Consider the following 16,138-nt stretch of genomic DNA (forward strand, 5'->3'; position numbering starts at 1 on the left):
ATTGGGAAAATTGCAAACCACTGATATTTTCACAAAAATATTTACACATTCATGGAAACCTTTATAATTTTAATTATGAAACTTAATAAAGTTTACCAATGATTTGCAAATTTTTTTGAGAACTTATAATGAAGTGCAATTTTCCCTACCTATTTTCTTCTACTCTGCTTACATTTTCCATTTTGATCATTTTGGGATATTGTTGGCTCCAGTTTGTAAAAAACGTGTTTCTTTTTTTTTAACTTGCTGACCTGTAAATGAGCATTTCAATTTTCACATATTATTTTAGCAAATACTATTGGACATGTCATGAGTTGTAATATCTAAAACTTTGTCTTTTCATTTTGTTTTTTAAAAACTTAAAACTAATCTTCATTGGATTGGAGCCTAGTAGAATCAGGAATATCTGCCATAGTTGTACAACAGGAAAAACTAATCTTATGTTGTAGAGTTAAGCCAGATACGTTTAAGTTTTACTAGGCTGTAGGTTGCTTCTTACTGATTGATGTATACGTTTTATGTAGGGACATTGTCGTGTCTATGAATCTGCATGAAATGCCTTGCGAATGTGCTACGCGACGTGACATGCGCACGCTGAAACCAGGGGCATGGCTATCCGACACTGTAAGTCGTGGCATCTGACAATGTTATTTCCACTATATTTGCATGATGGACATATCCATGTAGGGACATTGTTATTTCGTATTACATTTAAACAAATGGCAAACCTTATTTCGCAAGTTGCCTGGTCTGTTACAATGTTCCAGCCAATCAACTTGGTCGCGGTTCAATTGACTAACGGACAGCGGCAAGTACACAAAGACGGTAGGCATACTGCGTGGTTCTTTCCAGTATATTTGTCGGTAAGTAAGTGTTTTAGGTCGGTTGTGTATTGCAGAAGACATATTTTCAGAAAACTTTGGCTGACTGAACTTTACACACTAAACATGCAGACTTTGATACTAAATCAAAAAACTCAACCTCTGAACCATGAAAATATGGTCAAATCATATTTTGGACATGACAGATATACTGGGGTGCTTGATGCATGTGAGAAGGTAATACGAATGTCCATCCCATTGAAGCGAGTAGATTTAATATGGACGTCGGTAATATGAATGTCGATCCCATTTACTTGAATGTCAATGTAAATATGAAAGTGCGTACATGTTCGCATGCCCTCTAAACAATGTCTTCGCTTGTGTTTATGTTTATGTGTAGATTTACATGCCTTTCAATTATGGAGGAGTACATTGGGTGTGCCTAAAAATAGATATGGTAGACCGTGTGGCGTACCTATTTGACTCATTGGCATCCGCCACACTGGACACCAACAAGCTGAACACAGCAAAAATGTTGGTATGTCGTGCTGAATTTCACAAATCTACTTCCACACTGTCACATCCTTCACATAAACTAACGGTCTCATTCTGCAACAGGTTCAAACAATGCATGCCTTACTGCAACTACAGTTTGGAAATGAATATGCTGTAGACATGCGTACCTTTGAGGTGCGCATGTTAGAACAAAGGCCATTACAACAGCTGGACGAGTAATCCACAAACCCTGCGTCACATTGACTTCACTCTTGAATCACTCATTTAACGAACCTGCTTATATTTTACGAGAGACTGAATGTTACATTTCATTTGTAGCACTTTCGACTGTGGGATGTTTGTGATCAAGTACATGCAGCGGCCTGATATACCCAGCGGTCCACACAAGGTACATTGTACCGCTTAATTTCCAATTGCGAAATAAATCCGTTTATTCCCTACCGCTGTAACCGTACCTGATTTGTGTTATTCGCTTTCTGTACATAGTTTCATCCTTCTGTGCGCCGGAAGTTGGTGCTTGACTTCGTTATGGATGTGAACAATACAAAGATGGGCGAGTATCGTTCGTGCATGTGATTGATTGCAATTACAACAAATAGTGCAGCGATTTTATCATGGCCTGCCAGTACGAGTGTAATTTCGATGCCCAACCACAACTGGATTACTGCATCAGCTTGTCGTGACAACTTTTTAGGTCGCAGCTGTGATAATACTAATTTCCCACGCGTATTGATTGTACACATAATTCCAATGTTTGGGACTCGAACAAACGAGGGAAAGTAGTCATGTTTGTTTGGTTTTATCGTGGCCTGTACGTAATGTGATACACATAATTCCAATGTTATGGGTACAGTACAGAACAAACAATGCAATGTCATATTTGCCCAAATGACTATAGTAATGTTTGTCCAGTGCAATGTGATATTTGTCCAACAAACAATGCAAGTTGAAAGTAGTAATGTTTGTTCGCTTTTACCACATGAATTATGTTTGTTCGATTTTTTTTAATGCCATGATTTTGTCCAAAACAAAGCAAAAAAAAGCCCACAGAAGAAACAAATGGCGGTGACTATAATGCACTTTGAAGGGGAATTGATTACTTCATAAAAATGCACAAACGGTGAAAAATTGCACAAAAAATAAAAACAACCATACAACAGACCATTAAAAACACAGATTATTGATATTCAATTTTTTTTTTTTGTTCAGCAAAACAAAAAACTGTATTGATGGAAAAGCACATACAAGGTGTCAATGATACATCAACAAAGAGGAGGTTGGAGACCAACGAAGAGAAACAAAAACAGAAGGAAAACAATAACAATGTAACTCCAAGCCCATCCTCACAAAACCACATAATAGGGCAACCAGATGAAACTCCAAGGCAGCATGAACAAACTTCAGACCATACAGCCACCATTGAGTCTTGAGCCTGAACCTTCAACCTCCATTGAGACTTGAGCCTGATCCTTCAACCTCCAAAAAAAAAAAATTAGTACAGCAGCAGACCAACAATTACAACAAGGCCCGCAGCAGACCTCCAATAACTTTCCCCAATCCAACAGCAGACTTCCAATACAGCACACCAAAACATCATTCAAACAATTGCAAAAAGGCCAATATGCAGCAGCAGACTGAAGCCTATTCGTTGATCCCATATAGCAGCAGCAGAGTACATATATAGCAGAGCAGATTTGAAGCACAGCAGAGCAGCAACCAGAAATGAGCATGCTTGACCCCATAAACTAAGCCAGAGCAACAAGCCAAAAATAAGGCAAAGCATAGCAACATTGAAGCACAGCAGAGCAAAAGTAGCCACCAAGAAGATATGGTAATACCACAGACTGACCAAAATCCTGCATACCACAGCTTGACCAAACTCCTGCACCCCAGTTTCAAAAAACACCAAACACCACCCCCTAAATGAGACTTTGATACTATCCAGAATACAATATATGTCGTCCACTGAATACTGTAGGCCTCTATAACTTTGCTTACAGCAAAGTGCAACCCTCACTTTCACCATCTCAGCCAATTCAGGGCCATCAACAATCTTATCATTAAAAAGGCAATCATTCCTACCTTTCCAAATCATTCCTAGGTGTGCAATACAAAAGAATACATATATAAACTAGCCTAGGATTTGGGGAACAGAACGCCTAGAACACCCCACTCTGATTGAGCATCTGCCAGCATGGCTTGGGCTTGGTCCAACTCAGCTTTAGTTGTCTGAATGGATGCAGAACGATGTCTAATTTGGGAGAGCATCATCCTTGCTTCTTGATTAAGCTGGTCGTGTTGCTGCTGCAGATGAGCCTTTCTTTGCCGGACAGAGGCAAGTTCTGCCATGAGTTTGGCTTCCTCAAGTTCAAGTGCTGAGTGTTGCTGAAGAATGGCTGCAGAGGTCTGCTGGCTGAGTTTGAGTGAAGTAGATATGGTGTAGGCTTCGTTTAGGAAATCCTTATTGGTTTGAATATCCTTCGAGCAAGTCTGAACCATCTCTGAAAGGGTTGGCCATTCTGTGATGATCTTGGCCAATTGCTTTAGTTGAATGGGGTTGAAAGGATTAGGGGAGAGGTTTACAACAGCAGAAAGACAGGCCAAGGTTTCATCAGGTTTGTGGAGAATGATTTCTTCAACTGGGGTGTTAATGAGGTTGATGAAGGTGGTTAAGGTTTGTTGAGTTTCAGCATCAAACAGATGTAGCCTTTGAGGCAATGGGGATATTTCGTCTAGATCTTGTTGAAGAATAGAAACTTCGGCCCAAATATCCTGGCATGGACCGACGGCCTGTGAACATTAATAGTTTGGTGAGAATATATGCTTGCAAGTAATAAAGAGTAAATAGGATGAGGTTGGAAATGGTAGTACCTGTCCTGATAACGTGCACGCAGACGGTTGGCCTTGTTCAGCTGTGGTTGTCGCATGAGGACGAGTTGTTTCTGGTACTGATGAGATGGCAGCATCAGCGCCTTGAGGGTGTTTCTCTGGTTCTGCTAGCAGGGGAAAGTCATGAGGACCTTCAAGTTCTGTCTCGCCCATTGGTCGTGGAGATGAGTCCTGTATTATGTCCATCCCTGTAAATTGGAGAACAATACCAGTTACTTAAAGAGAAGTTTTTTTTTCCCAAACGAACAGTAACATTTGTATTTCTATTTACCTTGGTTGTGGTGAACTTCTGGTTGAGGGGATTTTGTGTTGTCATCTGTTGGAGAGGATTGGCTGTTGATTGAAATGTCAAATTCAATCCTCTGAGATTCTTTGTTTGACGTTTGGGAATTGGAGGGGTTGGATGGTGATGGTTGAGGGCTAGAGACAGAAGGGACAATGTGTTGAGGAGAAGTGGAAGGATGTTGTGATGCAGACTGTGTGGATTGCTGTGGCAAAGACTGTGAAGCAGGTTGTAAGGGAGTTTGTTGCGATGCTTCAGGTGGTGGTGGAGTTGGTTGTACAGTGGGTTCTGTGGGTACATTACTGATTGGACTGGGAATTTGATGAATGTGTTGAGGAGAAGTGGAAGCATCGTCATCATCAGCAGCAGCAAGGAGTAATCTCCTTCTTTTTCTCTGCACAAAAGTAAGTGATCAGTCGGGCGTGAATGCAAATTCAGATGCTGTAAATATGTAAAGTGAAGGCTTACTTGGTAGAGCTGCCCTGAAGGATTTGATGTTGTTTCGCCAACCATTTGGCTGAGAGGGATATCCCACTCACTTAGGTCTGTGCTTAGAGCAGGAGCAGTGGAAGGCTCTTCTCTCTTCTTCGCCGTGACCTCTGTCTCAGCAGGGGTACGGGTGGTAGCTCCTCTCTGTGCTTGTGTCTGCGCGGCTGCGAAAGAGTCTGCCATTAATTTCGGAACTGAGGGGGTGTTTGTCTGAGTAGTTGCATCCATTGGATCCTTGCCTTTACGTTGGTCCCTAACCAATGGTTCAGCAGCAGGCACAATTTTGGCTGTCAAGGGTTAAACAAGTTAGTGTTGTAGAGAAAAAAACAAAACAAATTGCATGACACAGTCAGGGATATGAAGTATATGAAGGAAGGATACCTGTAGCCTTAAGCTTGGAAGGCGAGGATATGCGGCCCTGAATATGAATACAAGTATCGTTAAGGCAGCTTTCAAGTGGCTTGCAGAAAATAATGGCAGTCATAAGTCCCCACCAATGGTCAAAAGCAGCCGAGCAGTCCGAAGCAGGTTTGAAGAAGAAGGGGCCAAAATCTTGGAAAAGTTTGGTGTTCTCTGTCAGAATGGATTCAGCTTGTGTAGGATCTTTCAAGTGGATTCTGGATCCAATCTCCTCATGGATGGTTGGGTGGAAATAAGGATAAGGGATAGCCTGGGAAAGACCAAATTGCCTGGACCATTGATTGGGACAGTATGTCTCAAAACTGCAGCTGGATAGCTTGGCGGAGGATATGGAACAGCCAACCAAGACATGTCTACAGGTGAGAATGTGTCTCCAACTCTCATTTTGTTCTTGGACTTGCTCATTGTGTAAATCAGAAGGGTCTGTGAAGAGGAAGCGAAGTCTACTGGAGGAGAATTCAAAGTTTTGAAATGGCATGTACAGGTTGGAAGGTCTCTGGGAAGGAAGGTTGTAAAACATGGTAAGATGATTTGTGAAAGTGAGTTTTGAATGGCTGTTATAAGTGAGCAGTTGCTCAGCATAGGAGTGGCAAACAGGTTTCAAGGTGTTAGGTGGTGGGGGTCGTGCCTCAGGGAAATAGGCATACAACCAGGCCTGGAAGAGCCAGAAGGGGCCACCACAGTTGCCAGAAATCTTCTTGTCGACAAAGGAAAATAGGGCCTTGTAAAGGGTGGCAAGAAGATAAGGGGCTAAAGCCATAAGTTGGCCGTCTTGCATACACAAGGCAAGGGGGAGGTATTCTTTCGTGATCTTGTACCCAGGGACACAAAAAAGAAACTCACAAAGCCAAAGTAAGTAAAAAGCAGTTCTTTCTTTGTCATCGACAGGGGAACCACGCTTGCCTTGGTATTTTTTGGCAAATTCTGTATAGCACATGTCAGTGTTTAAAGTAAATGTCACTTTTGGAGGCTCAAGGAGAGCATGAATTGGATTGCCCAAGATTGGCAGACCAGTCAAGTGAGCTACATCTAAGATGGTAGGGGAAATCATACCAAAATTGAGGAGTAGGGAGTTACTAGACTGCGACCAAAAGCATGCAGCAGCAGCAATCAGCCCTTTCTCCACGTCATAAATTTTAGTCGACAGTCTAATTGCTTCAGCAATGCCCTGGTGCTTCCATACTTCGGCGTCGTGACCTTCAATTCTCCTGGCCCAGCTTCGCCAATCAGAGTCTGGTGACCTCCACCCTCTGAGTGGGTTTTTGCTGACATTCCAGTTAGTCCACTTGAGTCCAGCTTGGTTGAGAAGAAGGTTCTCACCATTACCAAGGGGATAGTATGGAGCTAGCTCGTCTGGGAAGTAAGACGCGAAGGTAGGGCCTAGAGTAGCCTTAGCGACAGAGCTTGGGCTGGGCAATAGGGTTGCAGCAAATTTTAGAGGAGCGATAAGTGCTCTGATAGGGTCTGGGAAGCGGAGTAGGTCTTCATTGTTCTCCTCAGATGGAGATGGTTGAGATTTTTTCGGTGCCATGGCTTAGGGTTTTGTGGTGCTCTGGTTTTGAACGGCAATGGTTGAGAAGAAGGAGTACAGTCTGGGGAGTTCGAATCAGAGGGAAATGAAGTGGTTTGAAGTTGAAAGGGTGGGTCTTTTATAGCTTATGATGGGGCCAGTATATTTAAAAGCTCTTATATTGGGCTGTACTTTATGCTTGTTTTGGGCCCAAACAATGGCCCCCTCGTTGAAGTTAAATATCATATGACTTGGACCCCCATGACCCCCTCTCTCTCTGATTGGCCACTTTTTTTTTTTTTTTTCAATTTCTTATTTTTTTTCCTTCTCCAAACAGCAGCCCCCACGTGTGTGTGTGTGTGGGGGGGGGGGTGGTGGTGATTGGGGGGGTCTCAATCACTTCCGCAATATTTAACTTGAACATGGGGGCCATTGTTTGCACCAAGTTTTGCCAGTCTCTGTCGACAGATGGTCCACTTAATCGAGGGCATGTGGCCAAGTCTGAAGGAATGTCCACGACCTGAAAGTGGGCTCTCTGCATGTGGGTCACCTAGAAGTGATAGGGGAAGTTTTTACCACCAGTCACGGAGTTAGCGGGCACACTTTCAGGAGGAAGCATGAGACAAAGCAGGAGCCTTGCTCTGTCGACAGAAGTTTAAAACAGTTGGTGGCCATGAAATAAACACAAGAAAAGGGAGCTCGACAGATAGAAGTGGAGGTTTAGTATTGATATCCGTATACTGTTTTTGTGGCCCATCATTGCATGATCCTACACGTCTACACCATAACTGCCACTGTAACTGCCCCGACTTCGAATCTTCAAGTCCACTCTGCCAAATATTGACTCTTCCCTGTCGACCTTCCTTTTCACCATTGTGGGGCATGTCCCTCATCATTATGAGACAAAAATCGACAGAATATTGTCCACTAAACACAACCACAGTCCTTGCAAACTGGGTCAATGAACCGCAACACTTGGCCACTCACAGTTACTGCCCCTGACTATGAATCATCAAACTCTGCCAAATATTGAATTTTCCCTGTAATTTAATCAAAATATATTCAATGTCGGTAAACTTGAAAATACGTTTGAAATAACCTTTTTCTGTATTGTAATGACTTAAACACAATTGTTGTCCTACATTTTACGTAACGAAAATACACAACTTGTTTATATCAAAAACAAAATATACATCTCGGGTTTATAATCCAAAAAATGGGAACTACTTTTTTTTAAAAAAAAGTTCACTCATATTTTCACCTACATTCTGATTGGATATTAGATTAAAAATTCCTCTTTGCACCTATTTTTCCCACATCCTCCCAACAGCTGCTCCATTCAACTAACATTGAATCTTGCATGCCACCTGACTTACACGCTGGAGCAGTTACTGGCAGTGCTCATGGATTTAGTGGCCACCCTCCAACAGGAAACATGAACGAATTGGGAGTCTGTATCTGTCGAGGAAAGGCTAAAAGGACCTGGGCACAGGTGGTAACTTCAATTATATGCACTTCGACAGGTGGCAACTTACTTTCTACATTGTAACTTCTGTGTAGTTTTTTCCCTTCTACTTTCTACTTTGTTACAAACAACACAACAAAACAACAACTTACTTTCTACTTTCTACTTTCTACTTTGTTACTTTCTACTTTGTTACCATCACTTCATCGAAAGAAGTCTTCATCCATTTCAGGCATTTGAACCAATACCACAATTGCTTGATTTTCTTCTTGAACTTGTCAACTTTAAATTACTGCTTCGTTGCTGTCCATATAGGCCCACCATAATTTTACTAACAATAAACCCATAGTAAACATTAAATAATTTCACAACTCCTGTTCGTAACTCGTAATTCATATACCGATCGGCATGGAGATAAAGTAACGAGTTCGTTGGGTTACTTTCTCCAAGTAACACCCAAAATTAACTGCCACTTGGATTATATACAAAATGCATGTGCTGGTATGTAATTTTGCAAACCCACTTGGACAAAATTCGTATTTTACTCGAAATATAATACTAATTTACAGACACAAGTCATAACAAATCAATACGAAGCGAAACACATCGTTAGTTGATAAACCACACCGCAAAAAAACCCTTCAGTTAGATCCAACCAAATATGGAACAGAAACAAGCAACCCGCAATAGGAATCTTGGAATACAGACATAAGCCAATTTCCCACCCAAAACAACACACAGACAACCCATATATATCTCACCTCACCTTCAGTTAGTTTTGAAAATGACAAGTCACTGCAAACACAAATGACAACATCACTCTAAACAATATGGGAAATTTACAACTCGTGGCCTTGTACATAAGTAACGTTGTGCCATTTCCTGGCATTGTACATAACCAATTATTTACACGTTACGTACAGCAATCCGTGCAAAATGAAAACTACATACATTATTTCCATGTGTTTTCAATAGCTAAGGGAATAAGTAAATCATACAAATTATACAATTACCTGATTCACCTCATCAATTGTGTTCGAATCATTTTTCCACACTGCTGCTTCAACACTACCGTATTGGCCCACAGGCTGCTTGGAATCAGGAGAAACATCAAAAAATAGTCGCCGTTGCTTAATGTGCGGTGTACTTGGATCCACCAACCCAGTTTTGCAGCGAACGGGCAATGACTCCGCATTGTACTCACGGTCAGTTATGTGGGGTGTATCTGCATCTGAGTTATTACCCACTGTTCGGCTAAACCGAACCTTAGGACACGTTCGCTTTGTGTGCCCAATGCATTTGCAATTCCCACATTTTCTTGGTCTTCGACAGTTGGACGAGGCCCGTCCTGGGTTCCCTTTTGTCTTCACAACATCAGGATCTTCTACTCCAAATTGTCGACGGAATGAATGTTTCCCTTTGTCTCCATTCCCACCGTTCAAATTCCTCTCATATAACTCCTTCATCCGGGTCGTCATCGGAAGACATGCATCCCTAGCATCCTTGAAACCTTCCGTTGATTGCGAGGCATAGAAACACATTTCGTTGTAGGAAGAACACAATATCCCATACCGGGCCGTCTGTGTTGTAGTGCTATCAATTGAGGGTTGAGGCCATTGCTGGCCATCCTTGCTTGCAGCCCTTGTCCATCTATGCAGCACACAAGTTGGGGGAATTTGCGTTAAATTTTCAGCTTTCATAACACATATCATGTGGCAGCAAGGTAGCCCCAACGACTCAAACTTCATGCAAGAACATCTCATTGCAGCATCCATTGGACTGTGTGTTACTATCCATGATCTGTCCTTCACTCTGTACTTATGAATATAGTAGCATTTCTGACCATCCGGCAAAGGGAACACATCCTTCACATTCAACTTCCCCTCTTCTAAGATTTCATCACGGAACATTCTAAATATATTTCGGGTGAATAGCTCAGCTCCATGTCTCTCTATATCTCGCAATGGAGTAATCAATACCGGAAAAGTGTTATTTGTTTCAGCATCATCTCCAGCCTCGTTATACCTTATCCTTGCAAGAGCCCGATCATAGTGCCTAACAAATTCATATAGCTTCAATTTGTGTTGGAGGAAGGGATTGAAATAAGCATTCATACACTCCGAGCGCTGAGTGCTCTTCATCCCAGCAAAGAAATGTCCACGCATATATGCCTCAGCCCACATATGACGCTTCTCATATGTCTCCAACACCCAACTGTTGGTTTGAAGTCCAAATTCTTCGACCATTGTCGTCCAGCCATGCTCAAACTTTGTCTCATCCGTTTCCATGTCCATGCACTGCTTGAAAGCATGTGCAAAGCCACTTATGTGAACATTTGAAACAGCATTTTTCCCAAGATGCCAATTACATAATCGATGTCTTGCATCTGGAAATACTCTTCTGATTGCCTCTCGCATCGACTTATCCCCATCTGTCAGTACGGACACAGGTGCTTTATTGCCCATCGCCTCCATAAATGTTTCCAAAACCCATGTGTATGTCTCAATTGTCTCATTAGCTAGCAAAACACATGCAAATATCGTGGTCCTAAAGTGGCTAGTCACACCAGCCAACATGACAAACGGTTTCTTGTATGCATTGGTTCTGTAAGTTGAGTCAAATATCAACACATCACCAAACTTTGCGTAGTCGGCCCGCGATTTCGAATCTGCCCAGAACAGATTTTGTAACTTGTTATCGTTACACACATCATACTTGTAAAAAAAACGTGCATCAACATCAAGTTTTGCGCATAGGTAAACCAACGCACCCTGCGCATCACCATCCTCAACTTCTGCTCTACGTTCGGCTTGAATATGGTTGTGCAGATCCGTGCGGATGAAACCAACATTCTCATAAGACCCGGACTGATTTACCATATAGTCCATGATTTGGCTAGTCTTCACACCGACATTGCGCATAGCCATTGCTTGAGCTTTGTCACCGCTGTTTAAACTGCGATGTGACCTCAGATACATCACACAGTGTTGTTCCGCCAATTCATGGTTGTGGTCTGCGACGAAGTGAGTCACAACATACTTTCCCCCTTCACCAGCATCCGCATCGTACCGTATGCGAAATTGGGCTTTGCAACCTACTCTTGTTAGTGCCTTGGGAGCTCTACTCTTCTCAGCAACACGGTCCAAGTATTTTGGTAATCTCTGACCTTCCCTTGAACACAACCACAGCCTACTAACGACCTTTCCCTCTTTATTTGTGTTAAATCTGGATTTTCGTATACTAAATCCCTTCGCTTTAGCATACGCATTGTAGAAATCTTCTCCATCTTCGACCGAATCAAATTTCTGTTCCAGAATAGCACGTTCAACATCACCAACCATGTCATTGCGATGAGCATCGTCAACCATTTCTTTTTTCACATCGGCTCCGCCATCTTCAACGTTCATGTTGGTTGCTTCTTCATTGCTCGGACCAGCTTCGCAACCATGATCAGGTTCTGCCCGACTTTCATTCATCAAACGGATGTCATCTGCTTCATTTGGAATGTCATAACCATCACCTTCCCTTTTAACTTCCGCTGGGGCCATACTGCACATGACATTACTACCAACAATTACTTGATGACCGAAAATTGTTAACACAAACACAAACATGACATTTTCACACGGGTTACCTGTTTGTGCAAACACAAACACTCGCTTGAGAAACAGAAAGAGAAAGGTTAGCTGCCAATGGAGGGGTTTCCGTTGGAGCGAAGCGTAGAGCGGTTGAAGTTAGGATGGGGGTTTAGTTGAGGGAAAATAGCTGAAGTGAACGGGCCAGAGAGACAGAGAGGGAGACAGAGAGAGGGACACAGCTCCATACCTCATATCTAGTTCGAGAGAAGGGCTTCACTTCAGCAATGGAACCAACACAGCCTTCTAGTTACGTTGTTGTTGGAAATCGCCCGTTATACTGTTCCCTACAGAGCTTCGTCAATGGAACGAACCCAACAGGGGCTTCTCCCTGTAATGGAAATCAACGGTTACACTGACTCAACCTTACACACAGAGGAGAACAGAGAGAGATAGAGACGAAATACAGAGAGTGAGTGGGATGCAATCATGCAAATACAAGCATTAACCGGTTGCCCCGGTTTCAACTTTTTCAGGATTAAACAATTCAATGGTCTTGATCAATTATTGTAATCTAACGGCTAACAATTGGGTTGCATATGGTGTGCAACCTTAAGGGGGTTGCACACTTAAGCATGACCCTTGCTATAGATATCTTTTCTTTGTGTTTCTACCGCTCTTCTTTGTGTAATGCGCTTCTCCCACTAATAGAACTAGTACAATGTTTTGCTAATTAATTCTTTTAAAAAAAAAAAGAAAACGTTAAACTTAAACAATTTTTATGGGCTTTGGTCTTCTCCATTCAACTTAATTAATGAAAGATTTTCATTAAATATTTAATAGTTATGAAATAATAATTTAAATTTATAATTATTTTAAATTAAAAAAATTATTACACTCAATATTAAATGATGCAATGAAATATCTTCATTAAAAATTTACAATGGATAGGATCACAACCTCATAAATTCACCTCTAATATGATGTGATAAGGATTGAATTTCACGTGATTGATTTTTAAACTAATCAATAATTAATATGAAGACAAATTATAGGGGTGAGGATTAGTGGGCTGCTTGGTTATGGATAGTAGAAATGGTTTGTGATAATAAATTTTTCAATGGCCCTAATAGAGAGTAAAAAAAGAAAAAAAAAGTTTACTTCTCAACTTTTTTGTGCTTCTAGTTACCCACCCACCTTTTATGTGGTCTTATTGGCTAACTTTTTTAGAATGAATTGTTTTTGGTTTGACCATTCTAGCTGACCATTCTGATAAGCTTGATGAGTCTGCCTTGATAAGTGAGTTTGCCTCCCGACCAATTTAGTTTATTTAAATTACTTATTGAGAGGGTGATTTATGATGTGGATTGGGCCATAGAAATGGCCGGACAGATTTGGGCCGAACATATTGGGCCGTAGTAGCATGGACCTGTCCAGAAAGGTTTTGCTCGAACAAGGCAAGGCATGATAGAACCGAGCTACTTGGCTTCATGGTACATAAACCAGTCAAGTGAGAGTTCGGCCCAAATGTCTGCTGCCTCACTAGGTTCCACGGTTCGAGGGTCAGCTTGGTAGGAAGGTCGAAGGTTAACTAGCATTAACTGTCCCGAGCTCGGCTATGCCGGGATGCAACCGAGCTCGGTCGTCATTGAGCACGGCGAGCGGAGCGCTCTGGCTAGCTACACAGCACGGAAGTTGATAGCCGAGAAGCTGCTGCCCGACTGCCAAGCTCCCAGTAGAGTGGGCTGGCAGTTTGGTTAGATAGTGTTCGGCAAGATTTGTGCTGATAGATGGGATAGCAACACCACGTGTCAAGAGACTACTGGGAGTAGATTTGGGGCGCAGAAGGTATATAAGCATGTCTGCGCCCTCCATACCTGGACAGATGAACATTTAGTGAGATACACTAAACAATCAACTCTCTCATCTCTCTCTCTCTATCCCTGTATGTGTTCTAACTTGATCGTCGGAGGGGTTTTCCGGCCACACACCGCCGGGTAGCTCACCACCATTGTGCTCGCAGGTCGATCGGACAGATAGGAGCTTGGAAGAAAGGAGTGCGGGCTTGCTGGAATATTTGCTCCCCGCACAATTGGCGCCGTTTGTGGGAAAAACTTGAAAAAAACCTTGTCTTCCAAGTTCATCTGATCGCCTTTCATGGCGAACAACGACGAGATTCCGTTGTCCGCCATCGATGGAGCCACCCCGGAGTTTGCCAGATGGAGAGAAGGACTCCCCACCGTTCTAAACATGGCGGACTTAGAGACTCCTTCAGGAGGACATTCCAGAGACGCGCGGGATAAGCGCGGAAGAAGCTTTGGTCATTCTCGGAGTCTAGACGGACACCGGCGGCGGAGAGAATCGCACGCCAGACGTTTAGAACACAAGCTGAGGGACCAAGACGCCGTCATCTGGAGAATGGCGGCGGAGATGGAGGATCTTAAGCGGCATGTTAAAGGGAAGGGTGTAGCTGGAGTGGAAAATCACAGTGAGCGCACCCAACCCCGCCGTTCGTGCAGTCAGAGCCAGCGGCATACTCCGTCCATCTTAATCACCAGGAGTTATCAGGTTGGAGATTTCGACGCGCATGTACAGAGGTCCAGCACGCAAGATAGCACCTATCAACCTTTACGTCCGGCGACGACGTCGAGGTATTCTTACTCCACTTGTTCAGAGGATTTGCGGGTGGTCTTGAGGGAACGGGCTCGCCGGCGGGAGGCTCAGAGGGTGTCGGCGTTCCAGCGGCTATCCTATGGGGTTCACGCCAGTGAAGAGGTCAGAATGCCTCCACCCCGCCTAGCCGCGCCTTTCTTGCTAGACATAGACTTGGCAAGGCTGAGCACCACCCATTTCTCTTTGGAGATAGAAACAACACCGCTTTCGACAAGGTTCCACCAGCCAAAGTTCACGCTCTACGACGGAAAGACCGATCCCTATATGCATGTAAGCCACTTCCAACAAGTCATGGCCGGACATAGGCGAAATGACGCCCTTATGTGCCTTATTTTCCCGTCAAGTTTAGGCGAACTGGGCTTGAAATGGTTTGAAAGGCTGCCGGAGGGGAGCATTGAAAGATGGCATCAGTTGGCGGAAGCCTTTGTGACGTGCTTCAAAACCAACACCAAGACGCCAAAGGAAGTTGACCACCTTCTCAGTGTCAAGATGGAGCCGTGTGACCCGCTCAAAGCGTACAACTCCAGATACTGGGAAACCTTCAACGAGATTTTGGATTGTCCGATCAACCTTGCAATCACACAGTACAAGCGTGGTCTCCCGGTCGAACACAGACTGTAGGACTCGCTTACTATGCACCAGCCGACATCCATGGGCCAACTAATGAAGCGCATCAATGAACACATCCGACTAGAAGATGATGCGACGACATCTACCGCGAAGGCAACTCTGGTAGCAACAGACAAGAGGTCGGCAGGCAAGGTGCACGCAGTCGGACAGGAGAACAACCGTCCAAATGATCGCGTTGAGGATTCAGACCGTGGTTCAGGTCGCAAAAACCGAGGTAGGGGACGTCGAAATGACTAAGATGACTACCCCCGGGATAACGTAGCTGATGCAAGCAGAAAGCTGAAGGCTAGGACAGGCATCACCACAGTTTTTAAGATTCCAATTTATCGCATACTTAGTGAAATCCGTGACGAGAATTACGTCCGGTTTCCTGCTAAGTTGGGCGACGGACAGAGGGGCTTCAATCCGCAGTACCGCTGCACATTTCATCGGGAGCGCGGCCACCGGACAGAGGACTGTTTGCCTTTGAGGTAGCACTTGGAAGAGCTAGTCGCAGCCGGACACCTGGACCTTTACATTGACGGGGGCGTGAAGGCAAACCAAGCCCCGGTTGATCCATGTGCACCGGGTGACTTGGAACCGCCCGCACAAGGAGTTGTTAATGTCATCTACGGCATAGTGGAGCCGGAGCGTATATGCGAGCTCCGTGGCATGATTAAGAAAGCCGAACACATGAGGGAAGTTTTATCGGTCCAGCCTGCCATCAAGAGGGGGAAGACCGAAGAAAAAGACATGATCAGTTTCTCTACAAGGGATTTGGAGCGCATTCAGACGCCGCACAATGATGCCTTGGTAGTGACACTCCGCGTCAAGGAATTTGATGTCAAGCGTATCTTGATCGATCAGGGAAGCTCAGTCGAGATCATG

General features: G+C 43.6%; 2 protein-coding genes across 2 annotated transcripts; both read right to left on the reverse strand.

Annotated features, from left to right (window-relative positions):
• Window positions 1-2,294: 2,294 nt before the first annotated feature.
• LOC145820359 (uncharacterized) lies at window positions 2,295-7,046 on the reverse strand. The gene is made up of 5 exons (XM_082915756.1): window positions 5,380-7,046; window positions 4,978-5,285; window positions 4,498-4,903; window positions 4,209-4,414; window positions 2,295-4,127 (listed from the first exon to the last, which is right to left on the reverse strand). The coding sequence occupies exons 1-5, from the start codon at window positions 6,947-6,949 to the stop codon at window positions 3,474-3,476; spliced, it is 3,144 nt and encodes a 1,047-aa protein (XP_082771882.1). The 5' UTR covers window positions 6,950-7,046; the 3' UTR covers window positions 2,295-3,473.
• Window positions 7,047-9,201: 2,155 nt separating this feature from the next.
• On the reverse strand, window positions 9,202-12,571 carry LOC145820360 (protein FAR1-RELATED SEQUENCE 5-like). The gene is made up of 2 exons (XM_082915758.1): window positions 12,219-12,571; window positions 9,202-11,942 (listed from the first exon to the last, which is right to left on the reverse strand). Exons 1-2 carry the CDS (start codon window positions 12,221-12,223, stop codon window positions 9,395-9,397), a joined length of 2,553 nt encoding a protein of 850 aa, XP_082771884.1. The 5' UTR covers window positions 12,224-12,571; the 3' UTR covers window positions 9,202-9,394.
• Window positions 12,572-16,138: the final 3,567 nt, after the last annotated feature.

Source organism: Camellia sinensis, chromosome 2 (genome assembly GCF_055761805.1).
Source record: "Camellia sinensis isolate YWXY chromosome 2, ASM5576180v1, whole genome shotgun sequence".
Lineage (NCBI taxonomy): Eukaryota > Viridiplantae > Streptophyta > Magnoliopsida > Ericales > Theaceae > Camellia > Camellia sinensis.